Source organism: Equus przewalskii, unplaced genomic scaffold (assembly GCF_037783145.1).
Source record: "Equus przewalskii isolate Varuska unplaced genomic scaffold, EquPr2 ChrUn-5, whole genome shotgun sequence".
NCBI lineage: Eukaryota > Metazoa > Chordata > Mammalia > Perissodactyla > Equidae > Equus > Equus przewalskii.
The window spans coordinates 58,952-72,243 of NW_027228753.1; the positions used below are offsets into that span (position 1 = coordinate 58,952).

At 41.3% G+C, this 13,292-nt stretch overlaps 1 protein-coding gene across 9 annotated transcripts in view; it reads right to left on the minus strand.

Moving 5' to 3' along the window:
• Nucleotides 1-1,940: 1,940 nt before the first annotated feature.
• Nucleotides 1,941-13,292, minus strand: part of DDR2 (discoidin domain receptor tyrosine kinase 2) — a 152,836-nt gene continuing 141,484 nt past the window's right edge. For 8 of the 9 annotated variants that reach the window (XM_070608196.1, XM_070608193.1, XM_070608197.1 and 5 more), the window contains 7 exons: nucleotides 12,774-12,984; nucleotides 11,130-11,353; nucleotides 9,808-9,935; nucleotides 7,577-7,768; nucleotides 7,049-7,283; nucleotides 6,495-6,644; nucleotides 1,941-2,309 (listed from right to left, as the gene is read on the minus strand). In XM_070608196.1, coding sequence (XP_070464297.1) covers nucleotides 2,175-2,309; nucleotides 6,495-6,644; nucleotides 7,049-7,283; nucleotides 7,577-7,768; nucleotides 9,808-9,935; nucleotides 11,130-11,353; nucleotides 12,774-12,984 — 1,275 coding nt within the window. In that variant the 3' untranslated portion in view covers nucleotides 1,941-2,174. Of the gene's footprint in view, nucleotides 2,310-6,494; nucleotides 6,645-7,048; nucleotides 7,284-7,576; nucleotides 7,769-9,194; nucleotides 9,355-9,807; nucleotides 9,936-11,129; nucleotides 11,354-12,773; nucleotides 12,985-13,292 lie in introns of all 9 variants that reach the window. The other variant, XR_011536874.1, reaches the window with a different exon arrangement.

Genomic DNA, 13,292 nt, shown 5'->3' on the forward strand with positions numbered 1-13,292 from the left:
TGTCTGGCTCTGCACCTACCTAATAGATAATGGATGTGGAAACTTGTGGTAAACTTTAAAGAACTGTACGATTAGCAGGTGTTACTGTTACTACTATTATAGTAACTTCCCCTCATGATCCCTTTTGCTGACCACAATTTTCAGGGCAGGAGATGACCAGGTAACGGAGTTCATGTCAATTGTACATCAAATTATCCAGGGAGCACTGAACATATCAGAACTGGAAGAGACTTCCAGACATCTAATCCAATTTCCTCATTTTACAGATAAGGAAACACAAGTACAGAGAGGCAAAGTGACTTGTCCAAGATGACACACTTGGCTTGGGGCAGGAATAAGATCAAAGCTCCCAAAACAATGCTCTCCTGACTCCCAAACCAACCATCCCTCCAAAGTTCGTCCTGGAAGAGACAAGACACCAGAGTCACAGAACAACGATGGGGAAAGGGTATTTGCTAGGAGAAGGAAGATGACCTGCAAAATGAATCTTGGGGATTTGGGATTTACGCTTCTGCTGTGGCCTGGAGCCGTGCTGAAGGCTGAAGTGGGGGAACACTCCAGTTCCTGAGGAGGGACTGCGTAGAAGGTGGGCTGGGGGAGGGCAACAGAGCAGACCCAAGGGTCTAAGACTATTTCTTCTAAGCTTGGGAAGCTTACTCTGTAATCTGGTCTTGATTCTCCTCAGCGGGAATTGAGGATTCCCTTTTCCTTCTTTCCACTATATCTGAGCATTTGTGGAGTGTGAAAGCTCAGAATCTGCTCTGAGGGAACTCTTAGTTGACTGAGTATCAGTTTCCGTGAATTCTGAAACCAGAGCCTCGTGCCTTCTTTTCTGCTGGTCATACTACCTCCAAGGCAAGAGTGTGTATGCTAAGCAGTAGCACCTGATGACTTCTCGTTCATGCTCACCCTGCGCCTCTCAAGGACTTGGGGTAGAAAGACATGAAATATCATCTCACACAACCATTTATCTTGTGTTTGAAAGCCTACATGTTTCTTGCCTAGTTCTTCAGCCTAGATCTGAACCTCTTCAGTGACAAAGGACTCCCCACCTCTGGAGGCAGCCCACTCCTCCTTGTATGTTCTGCCTCTGGCTGTGTTTTCCCTAATGAGTGGAAATAATCTCCCTGTAACTTCCCCTCATTGGTCTTAGGTCAACCCTTCAGGAACACTCAGGACAGATCTATTCCTTATTGTACACAGCCTTCAGATATTAATGCCTGAGAAATTCAACCCCCAGCCCACAGGTCCCGTAGGTGATTCATCCATTAAAAGAGCTGGAAGATGTCTGAACAATGTCTGAACAAGATAAAGAGGAGGACCCGCTGCAGAAGAGAATAGCACACCAGATACCTGTCCTCCATAGGCCTCTTTTCCCGTGCCCATTCTCTCTTCAAGAATCCTTCTGTTCATGAGGTACTTTTTCTTTGCAAATGACAATTCCCCTTCATACTGCCTTGCTGTAGACTTTCTTTCCTATGCACATCCTCTGTATTTCCCATGCATGTAGACCTCAACCCTGACCCCTGCCCATGAATGAACAAAACATCCATTCCGAGAAGCTGGGGTTTTTCAAGCATGGATCATCTCCTTTGACAGGAGAGGGAAATGCAGAGTATGGGACATGTCCAGAAGCCAAACTAAGAAACTAACCCATCTGTGATTAGTTACTCAATACCATTTCATCAGATTCTCCACACTTACCAAGGGTTTTCCCTAAGCCTAATCTCATGTTTCCCAAGAAAATAGTATTCTTCAAGTTTTTCTTTCTGAAAATATTTTTTAAAAGGTGACACAGAAAAAAAATATTGTAGAATCTGCACATTTATAAACACAAGCATATTTAACCTTTATAAATTATCTAAATTATCTAGCCTTCCTTATCCAACAATTTGGTATATCAAGTAAGATTCCTTTACTAGATTTTATCTGCCCTAGGCTTTTTTTTTTCTTTTTTAGTTCTTTAATGTAAAAAAAAAAATGTATATATGGGTTGAGGGTAGACAGTGAGGGAGTGGAGTGGAGGGAGACAAGGGTCAGAGAGAGGTAAAAGCAAACAAGCCTCTCTCTCTCAGGCCCATTCAACGTCCAGATGGAGTGGCTTAGGCATGCATGAGTGGTAGGTCTTGCGAGGAGGACCTGGGCCATCAGAATGTCGCCAGGCATTGACAGCATCATTCATCCACTTGTTGAAGGAGCAGAAGGTGGATTTCCTGGAACGAGGGACGGTGCTTGGTGTCCCTTCTCCAGCAGCTGAGCATCAGCTTATACACAGAGTCAGGGCAGATGGCAGGCTGGGGGAGGTAAGTCTTTGGAAACAAAAATGAACAAAAAAAGAGAATATTAAGAAGAAGGAGAGAAAAGGAAGAGTATTTGCCCCACACTTTGACTGCCCACTCCCCACTTTCTTGAACTTGATAACTGAAATGGGCATGGTATCTATTCTTCCTACTCATGAGAATTCTAAATCAGATTGGTCCCTTGCCCATTTCCTTTGTCTTTTCCAGTTCTCTGGAGGAGGATTTCCTGATGGGCCATTCCATGGTGCCCACTATCATGTAAAAGATGAAACTGAAGCAAAATGATATCTCAGACTGGAAAGGACGTGGTTAGAACACAGATCCTCCATTCATGGCCCACTCATGTGGAGGTTTATCTTGGTTGAGCCAGCCACAGCAAGGGCAGAAAGTATGTTAGTTGCCTCAGCTTTTCCATTGGAGTAAAATCTTAGCCAGAAAAAGAAACTGGAATGTAGGGTGTATCCATGTAGCTTCTAACCATAATGTCCTCTGTGCTCCCTCTCCCCTGTATTGGCCCCAGGTAGAGAAGATTGGATTTCTTCTCTACATTGTTCACCAACACCTGTGCATTTACCCTCTCTACAGCCCTGCATTCCACCCTATGGCTGTATTTGGCACTATTCCCAAAGCATCAGTTACTGACTACTTCCACCTGAAAGACGCCACTCTATTGACCCCCCAGGCCATCTTCTGCTTGCTTGTAATCTATTGCTATCATCTCCTTACCTATGTTTTTGAATATCCTGGTATATTGACACATTCCTTAACCATACCTAAATTTCCCAAGCTCTTTGAACCATAGGTCCGTCTGCAGCTGGTTAATCATTAACCACTTCCTCCTGCCCTGCCTTCTCGCATATCATCCCAGCCTATATCATACATCACAGGAGCTCTTCTTTACCCAGAGTCTACTTATTCCCTCTGCCTATCAACTATTTTTTTTGTTGAAATATAATTGACATATAACATCATGTTAGTTTCAAGTGTGTAACACAATGATTTATTTGTATACACCACAATAAGTCTAGTTAACAGTCATAACCACACAAAAAAATTACAGAATTTTTTTCTTGTGATGAGAACTTTTAAGATGTACTCTCTTAGCACCTTTTAAACATACAAGATAGCATTATTAGCTACAGTCAGCGTGTTGTACATTAGATCCCCTGGACTTACTTATTTTATAATTAGAAATTTGTACCTTTTGACCACCTTCACCCACTTTGCCCACTCCCCCACCCCCCACCCCACCTCTGGCAACCATTAACCTGTTCTATGAGTTTTTTTTTTTTCAGATTCCACATATAAGTGAGATCATATGGTATTCGTCTTTCTCTGTCTGACTTATTTCACTTAGCATAATGCCCTCAAGTTCCATCCATGCTGTCACAAATGGCAAGATTTCTTCCTTTATCATGGATGAATAATATTTCACTGTATATATGTGTATATATATATATATATATATACACCACATTTATATGTATAATACATATATTATTTTCATATATATATACCACTATATATATATATATACACACACACACACATATCCACCACATTTTCTTTATCTATTCATCCACTGATGGGCACTTAGGTTGCTTCCATGCCTTGGCTATTGTAAATAATGCTGCAATGAACATAGGGTGCATATATCTTTTTAAGTTAGTGTTTTCATTTCCTTCGGACAAATACCCAGGAGTAGAATTGCTGGATCATATAGTAGTTCTATTTTTAAATTTTTTAAGGACCTTCATACTGTTTTCCATATTAGCTGCACCAATTTACGTTCCCACCAACAGTGCACAAGGGTTCCCTTTTCTCCACATCCTTGCCAACACTTGTGATTTCTTGTCTTTTTGATAATAACCATTCTAATAGATGTGAAGTGATATCTCATTGCAGTTTTGATTTGTATTTCTCTAATGATTAGTGATATTGAGCACTTTTTGATGTACTTACTGCCATTTTAATTGGAAAAATGTCTATTCAGGTTCTCTGCACATTTTTAAATTGGATTATTTAGTTTTTTGCTATTGATTTTGTGAGTCCCTTATCAGATATATGATTTGCAAATATTTTCTCTCATTTGGTAGGTTGCCTTTTCATTTTGCTGATGGTTTCCTTTGCTGTTCGGGAGCTTTTTAGTTTGATGTAGTCCCATTTGTTTCTTTTTGCTTTGGTTGCCTTTCCTTTTGGTCTCAAATCCAGAAAATCATCACCAAGACCAATGTCAAGGAGCTTTCTGCCATCGGCTCTTAATTAACAAATAAAAAGGCAAATAACTGCGACTCCTATTGGAATATTGGATGAGATCTGACAAGCCTAACTCAGTATGTTACAAATGACTATGGCTACAAAATCCCAAGCATTAAAAAATATATATCACTAATATTAATAAGGATACAGGATAACAGGCACTCTCATATACTACTGGTGAAACTTAAAACTGTTAAGCCTTTTCTGGGGTGTTAACACCCTAGAAAAGTTATTTTTCTAAATAACTTTAGAAAAAACATTATATCTGTTTTGAGCCAACAAATGTTAATAAAAATGACATAATAAATAATTTAAATTCTTAGGGTTTCCCTTTTCAAAATTGTATAAACTTAGCAAACAATCAAAGTTATGTTTCATAATAATTATCATATGTGTGAAATTTCATTACCTTTCTTAACATTAAAAACATAGACTTTTAAAACTGTATTTAACTTTTAATTATTTAATTCCATCTAGACCATGAACTTTGAAGAAAAGTACTATCTGGGAATTCTTCACAGTTTATAAAGATAAGTTGAAAACAAAAATGTCAAGTATATTTTTTAATTATTGAAATTATTGTCATAGACTTCCAAGCACCAGCTTTAATTGGCCATAGGACTTCCCGTATGTCCACCTGGTGCCCACGATGTATTAGTCCAGGAGAAAAAAACGACATTTTTCCTTGGTCCACTCATTTATCTCATGCACACAGGAGTAAGTTTGCCTTTTGCCATGGTAGAAAGCAATTACCTCACAACCAAGATAATTTAGATACCCTAATACCAAAATATCTACAGAGAATCCAGATAAAATTAAATTCCAGAACCCCTCCCTCTTGTTTTCAAACTGCGTATTGCATTATCCTTTGTCATTCCCTTATCTTTTGCTTGCTTGGATCTATTTAAGCCACAGAAGATCCACTTTTTACTTTCTGCAACAGCCTTCGCCCTCTCCCCAACTTTTATTTTCCTGCTTGAGATACCACACTCCCAGGATGTGCTGCAGCCAGGCCACTTTGCAGAGGTTCACTGCTCCAGCCACGTCAGCAAGCCTCAAATCCCACATCTCAAAGGAACTTTAAAAACTGCGCCAGGGGCTGGCTCCGTGGCCGAGTGGTCAAGTTCGCCCGCTCCACTGCGGCAGCCCAGCGTTCAGATCCTGCGCGCGGGCATGGCACCACTCGTCAGGCCACGTTGAGGCGGCGTCCCACATCCCACAACTAGAAGGACCTGCAACTAAGATATACAACTGTGTACGGGGGGTTTGGGGAGATAAAGCAGAAAACAAAAAAAGAAGATTGGCAACAGTTGTTAGCCTAGATGCCAATCTTTAAAAACAAAACAAAACAAAAAAAACTGAGCCAGACAAAAAAATCTTAGAGTATCTTGGCTAGGAACTGGTGCCTTTGTCAGCTTGGAAATCCAGGTTTGCCTGAGCTCTGCGGGGCCACAACAGCTGGGCCCAGAGGTGCCTTCCAGGAGCAGTAAGTCCAGGATGCACCTGATCATCTCTAGGCATATAAGTCTAGAAACATTGCTAAATTTTTAACCAATGCTAATAAATCTCTTATTCACTTTTAAACTTACGTTTTTGTTCTTATGTTTTTCAACCCAGACAACCCACACAGCCTAGATTAAGAAATGGATCAAACATGAGAGATAGGATTTTATTTCCTGGTATCTTTGAGTTGGTATCTGTGACGTGACCCCCTCATGCCCTCCAATGATCAGCGGGTTGACACATGGATAAAGCAGAGTATATGATGCCCGAGGAGGACCTTGGCCTTTCACATTATCTCGATAGTTAGCAACCAAAGACTCATCCAGGTAACCAATCTTCCAGCTCAGGCCTATCCTGCTAAGTCAAAACCTTCCTTTCTCTCTCCTCCAAAGGCATCCAAGTCCACATCCATCCATCCCCAACAGGTCTCACCTGCCTCCCTTGGTCTCGGAAGAACTCTCCAGTATTCTCGATGACCTGTTCATCTGACAGCTGGGAATAAGGCTGCTCCTGGCAAAAGGTGAAAGTCTCCCACAGAGTCACCCCAAAGGCCCAAACATCACTTGCTGTAGTGAATTTGCCCTGTTTAAGTAAGGAAAAGAAGAGAAAATCAGTATAACCTGTGCACAACAAGAGCAGGTTAGATTTTTTTTTTCTCCTTCTTCTCTCCAAAATCCCCCAGTACATAGCTGTACATTCTAGTTGCAGATCCTTCCAGTTCTGCTATGTGGGATGCTACCTCAGCATGGCCTGATGAGCGATGCTAGGCCCGCACCCAGGATCTGAACCGGCAATACCCCGGGCTGAGGATGTGGAGCGTGCGAACTCAAGCACTCAGCCATGGGACCAGCCCCCAGGTTAGATTTTTATAATCTAGAGTTATCCCCATTCCCCTACACAGGGCAAGGAATGCTGACCCTACGTACCACGCACCCCTGCCTACATGTCAGTTGCTAGGGTAGGGCTTACAAACGCTGGGAACTCACCAGTAAGATGCTCTCCCAAGACATCCAGCGGATAGGGAGCACTGCCCGGCCCTGGATCCGGTAGTAGTCACCACTGTACAGGTTTCTGCTCATTCCGAAGTCAGCTATCTTGATGGTATAGTTCTTACCCACTAGGCAGTTTCGTGTAGCCAGGTCTCGGTGGACAAAATTAAGAGAGGAAAGGTACTTCATGCCAGAGGCAATCTGGGTAGCCATAAACTTCAGGTTGGCATAACTGAGGAAATATGAAACAAGAAGGAAAGTAACCTATGGAAAAAGGAAGCCATGAAAGGTACACATCTGAAGTTGATGCTAACGAACTGGGGTTTAAATCTCAACATCCCTTCTCTATTCTTCATGAATCCCTTTGTTTTCCCTCAAAGTGCAGTCACTCCATTATTCCCTGCACGCTATCCTCGCCCACCATCCCAGAACATTGATGAACCTTAAGCTTCACCACTCCCCATCTTCATCCCCCAGGTTAATCTCATGAACACAAGGAAGAGAAGGAACACCTGGCTTATTTACCTGACTGTGGGTACATTGCTGGAGGAAGAACTGGGAGGCTCATGGCGGGAAAGAAACTGATTGAGATCTCCATTCTCCATGTACTCAGTGATCATGCACAGAGGATCATCGGTGATGCACACAGCTAGAAGACGGATGATGTTTGGGTCCTTGAGCCGGGACATGATCTTTATCTCCTTAAGAAAATCATTCCTTTGGAGGACACAGACATAGATAAACCCAGAGGTTGCAAGAATTAGAATCAAGAGGAGGAAGAAGACACAGCAAAGTCTAGTCCTACCCATGACACCACGTCTTGTTTCCCTTTGGACAGGCTTTGAGAGGGTAGAGAATTGGCACTTGGAAACTGTCTCATTCTAGTCATCCTGGAATATGATGCACCCTTACTCAACTGCAATCTTTGAGAACGTGAACCATGGCTTATTCACGTTTGTATCCCTAGTATCCAGCAAAAGACCTGCCACATAGAAAATGATGACTATTTGCTGAATCAAATATATGCTGCTGAAAAGTACTCTGTGGAATGAAACTTTTCATTCTGGAAATCACATCTTAAGTGTGCTGGGGTATTTAACTTTTTAAAAAGCCGTGGAGTCATTCTATTAAGAAAGTGAAGAAACTTTTGAGAAAGTGAATAATCACCCTCTGGTTTATTTGATAATTCTTTATTTTCTCATACTGGCTTTTTCTTAATACAGGGTACACCAGCAGCCAGTTGCAACATACATTTAGTAGCCTGTTCAAAGCAGAGCAGTTTAAAGGTCTTGGTGGCAGTGGGGGGTTATTTCAAAAGATGTACTCACTTGACCAAGACTAGTATCTGTTTGAGTAAATGGTGACAGGCACCCTTGAGTCACAAAGTGGGCTGTAACCTTCCCAGTAACATTATTTGAATTAGTGAGACCAGTAGCCCACATTCTCACAACTGTTGGAGCAGATCAGTTATAAGTCTTCTGTGAGCTTTCTAGGAATCCTGGACTGCAAGTCATAGCATGTCAATATAAAACCCTTGAAATCAGTGTAGTCCTGATGCAACACCTCCCCTCTTTCATTCTCCCTTCTATCCCAAACCGGAGGTTTCCATGGCTTGGCAGGGCCCAGAGTCTAGGCCACCCACAACTGTTAAATTGGAGTGGGCACAGGTGGAGGGACACCAAACCTCACCAACCAAAACAATGGGTAAAGACTTTGTCATATCCTGTGGTTCTTCTTTCTCCTTACCACTTTCTCCAATCATGTGCTAAAATTAATATTAGGAATACTCCATCTCTCTAGGGGAACCAGAGGATGTCACTTTTCATTCATACTAGTATCCTTAAGATCGAAATTCTCAGTTAAAATTCCAAAACCTCCACAGTTCCATTCCCTTGTATTTCTGTCTTCTTCATTCCACATCCTGCCAGTTGCAAGACTTTTAATGGAACCCTACGACATTTCTTGAAATTTACAATAATTTCGGGAATAGGGATAACAAACTTTCTCTCACTTTGAATATCAATGAGACAAATCAGGCCAACACAAATGGGAACATGCATTTGTTACCCAGATGTGCAGATTTCTCTGAGACACATCCACCAGCTTGCAATCAGCATGCCTCTCTGGGTGAGGATTAACTCACCATTACTGTAATGAAAGGCTGTCAGACAACGAAGTATGGCTGGAAACTGCAATTTATGCAATTAGCCAGTTTGGAAAACTGCTAAAGGACTGTGGATCCTTTTGCTTTGAGGTCCATGGATACTTTTCCGAGTAGAGGTAGCTTCTCATTTTGGGGCTTGCTGGACACAGAAGAAAAGAAGCATAAAAGAGAAAAAAAGGGATGAGAAAGTAAACAGAAATGGGAAAAAAAGAAGAATGGAGGAGACTTAGCAAGAAAGATGTGCATGATTTTCAAAAGTTTGCCAAGAGGAGGTAATGACATTCAGGAGTATGTCTGTACATAATGATTGAAGTACACATTCAGACTGTTGTGTATGTTGGAAAGTACAGTGCTGTGAAAAGTGGGGTAGGAAGTAAATATGTAGCAAATACAGTGGGAAATGTACATTTGTGTTTGAGAAAGATGGAGAACAAAGATGACCCATCAGAAAAATAAAGCATAACAATGAAAATGCGAGGCAGCTCACAGACCTTCCGATCTCAAAAGAAAAAATTGCTCAGAAGTTTCCAGGAGTGTTCCTGATCCTGAGGATGAAATACATAAAGGAAAATTCAAAATGCAGACCACAGACCTGGCATTCTTGTTGGCATCTGCTCGGAGCATTTTCACGGCCACCAGGACAGGCTGGTTGGCACTGACATCTAGGGCAAAATCTTTGTCTTTGAATTTTTCCATTCCCTCCACTTCACAGAGATGAACCTAGACAAAAGTCATCTATCTCAGCATCATCATTGCTCCTGAAGATGTCTCAGTACTCTTGTTGGGCATTTCCTGGAGATAAACTAACTCTTACAACTCAAGAAAAATCATCAAAAGATCAGTAAGAAGGTATGTGTAACATATCTTTGATTCAAATAATTGATTAAAAAACAATGGTAAAGTATCCAGCTAATATGATATGTTACTGCTTTATAAAAGAAATATACATTGACTGGCACATTAAATATGTGAATGAATGAATCTATTACATAATATTTTATTACAGCACGGCCCACTATAAAATGCCATTCAGTATAAATGTTGGAACTCTGATTCAAGGAAGTTTAGTTACTGGATCATACAACCCTAGGGGAATTTCCCTTCTAAGGTAATCCCTTAGTATAGGATGAGCATTAGAAGTAACCCCTATGTATTATAACAGTATAACGAGTTTGTGTTCTCAACCCTGGGGACAGAAGGAGTGCATAAAACACCACAACAGATACCACAGACCCTTCAACTCCACCAGCGCCAAACCTCCCCAAGGGTAAAGCATGCCACCCACCCTGAAAACCAATAACTCATTCTTATTAAACTTAAATCATTGCTTTGAGTTCTCAGAAGGTTCATGTAACTGACGTAAGAGTGAAAAGTCCAATATTACATGCATCACTCTGAGGGCAATTAAGAAGCGTGCTCCTCCTTATCTTAGTTGGTGACTCAGTCCCTAGTGGCTGGTTCTGGGACCAAAGGCAGGAAGGAGGTTGTTTTTGACCATTTTACATGAAACTCCCATTAAAAAGAAAAAAACAAAGTGGCTATCAAATAGCAGGGTGTTCTTGGACAGTTTATAAAAGATGATCACATCTTTATGGGTCTCCACCCTCTGTAGCCTATTGTAAAAATTTTTGAAAATATTGACTATTTTTCAGGATAACTGAAGTCTAGTGACTTGTCTGCTTTAAAAACTCCTATACAACAGTCAGAAGACCCAGAAATTCCACAGCTATTTGAGAAAGATGAGGTTGATCCAATTCTAGTCTTCTAGAGGACAATGCAAGGAAAGACAAGTGGAGGAGACATTCAGGTGTGAATCCACTTTGAAAGGGACACTTTGCTCTACCAACCATTTTTATTCAGTCACTTCCTTTGAGCTACCAAGAACGGGAGGGCCCACTCAAAGATTCAACTCACCTCTCCAAACTGGCCTTCTCCCAGCTTCTCCTTGAAAGTTAAGAGTTTCCTGGGGAACTCTTCCACAGCCACGTCTTTTCCTGAGAGCAGGTCCATGGTAACAGCAGGCACTGAGTAGGTGTTGCCTCCAGTCACACCCTGGAGGTTTACAATGTCAGCTTCTGCATAATGGGGCACCCCCTCAGGCCCATTGGGCTGGACAGGCTTCACAACGCCACTGCAGCCTGGGAAGACAATGGCAATGAGTCTCATTCCAAGGGGCATCTTTGGAGATCTCTTCAAGGAAGAAAATCTGAGAGGAGGGCTAGAACATGCCCTTAAGACAGCTTAATCTACTCCATGACATTCTTATTTAGAGAATGGTTCCTCTAGACACCCTTGGGGCCTTCAGAATGCAGGGCATCAGTTTATCTTTTTATTCTCCTCATATTACATGGTCATTAACAATCTCCTTGACTAATCTTGCCGAGCTGTGGTGAAGCTATGAAAAGGTTCACGATATACAAGAGTGGGAATATTAAAAGTTGAAGATTTAATAGCATATTTTCTTAATTTTAAGACACTCTCACTGATTTAATAGCCTATTTTAGGGATTAAAAAACTTTCTGATTAAATTTATATGATCTAGTTTAACACGCATCTGACTTAAAATATGAGGGGAGAGGGATATTTTAGACTTCAGAAAATAGGCACATTACTTCAGTTCAGCCTAGGAAATAAATTAGTTTATATTTTTTTCTTGCTGTCTCTGTAAAATTTCCTGAGTTCAATCTCTTTCAAAGTTTGCTATCTATTGAGTGATGAATCCGTGTCAGTTTCCTTTCTTTCTTCAGAAAGACTCCTTGGAAAGCCTATGCTTTCACATTTAGTCCTGTCTCCTTCTCCACCTAACTCTCTCCTGAACAACACAAGTCTTCTTCTATTGACTTGGGCCACTTTCAGTTGCTAATCTCATGGAAAAGCTGCTCTGAGCCTCAGTGATGACCCCAGAGTCCCTTCTGATGTCACTCTGCTCCACTTTTTAAAAACATTGGGATGTGAATCAATTGGCACTGTTTTACCAAAGCAATGCTTTTATGGAAAAGGCAAGAAATACCTACTCTCGTAACAAAATCTTGTGTTATTCCAATAAATTTTCACCAAAGAGAAATCAACAAAAATTAGATAACTCAATTATCCAGATGGCTAAGAAACTGGGAATCTCTGGATGTCTTTAGCTTCATTTATTATTTTTTTTTCCAAGTGAAATTCTAGTCCTGAATTTACCCCAAATGATGTTTGGTATTGGGTGCGTACTCTCTGGGGGCCTTCTCAATTTACTCTTACGTAAAAGGAGGAGACTGAACTAGTTGGACTGTTTACGTTCTTCCGGTGTTAACACCTTAGTAACTCTTTTTATTTTCTTCCTCTTTTGACTGTGGGTCCTTCCAAACATCTGCTATTTACAGTAGCAAAGGAGAAGCCCTCAGATTAGGCTATGAGCAGCAGCAGACCAAGTCTAGAAAGAGAGGGTGAACTTCTCAGGAGAATGTAGACTTCTCTAGACTGAAACTAGATTTGGTTGAGTAGGAGCAATAGTGTCACACCTTCATAATGCTTATCAAAGCTTCTCCCTCAATTCTCTGCCCACTGTTTCATCCTCACCTGACTCTTCCTCCCCTGGAGCAAATTCCGGAAGTTTTCGTATCAGCCTGGATGGCTCCTGGTAGTCAGGGCGAAGGGGAAAGATGCGATCATAAGTGGAGTTGGATTCCTGCTCACTTGGTGATGAGGAACGGTTATTGTTGAACATGCTGGACTCGCTTGGCAGGGAAAGGCTGACTGTCATTTCATCATCCAGCATCCTCCGGGAAGCCTGAAGGAGAAGGATAGGGAGAAAGGCATGTTAGTACAAAGGGAATCATCACGTCCTCTTCTTAAACTCAGCTCTTCCACTCGGATGAAATAACTCATTAATACTCAAACTGCAGAAGCACTGCAAGTGACAGGAACGCCATCTGTTCTACAAATGCCTATGTTGTAGAAACTTAGAATAATCCTTCATTTCTTCAAGACAGAATTTGACCTCCAAATTTCTACACTGCCAACATTCATTAACTTTCATTGAAGCATTCATAAGCAGTATTTCCACGATGTTATAAGAACCTATCAGGAGCCAATCAA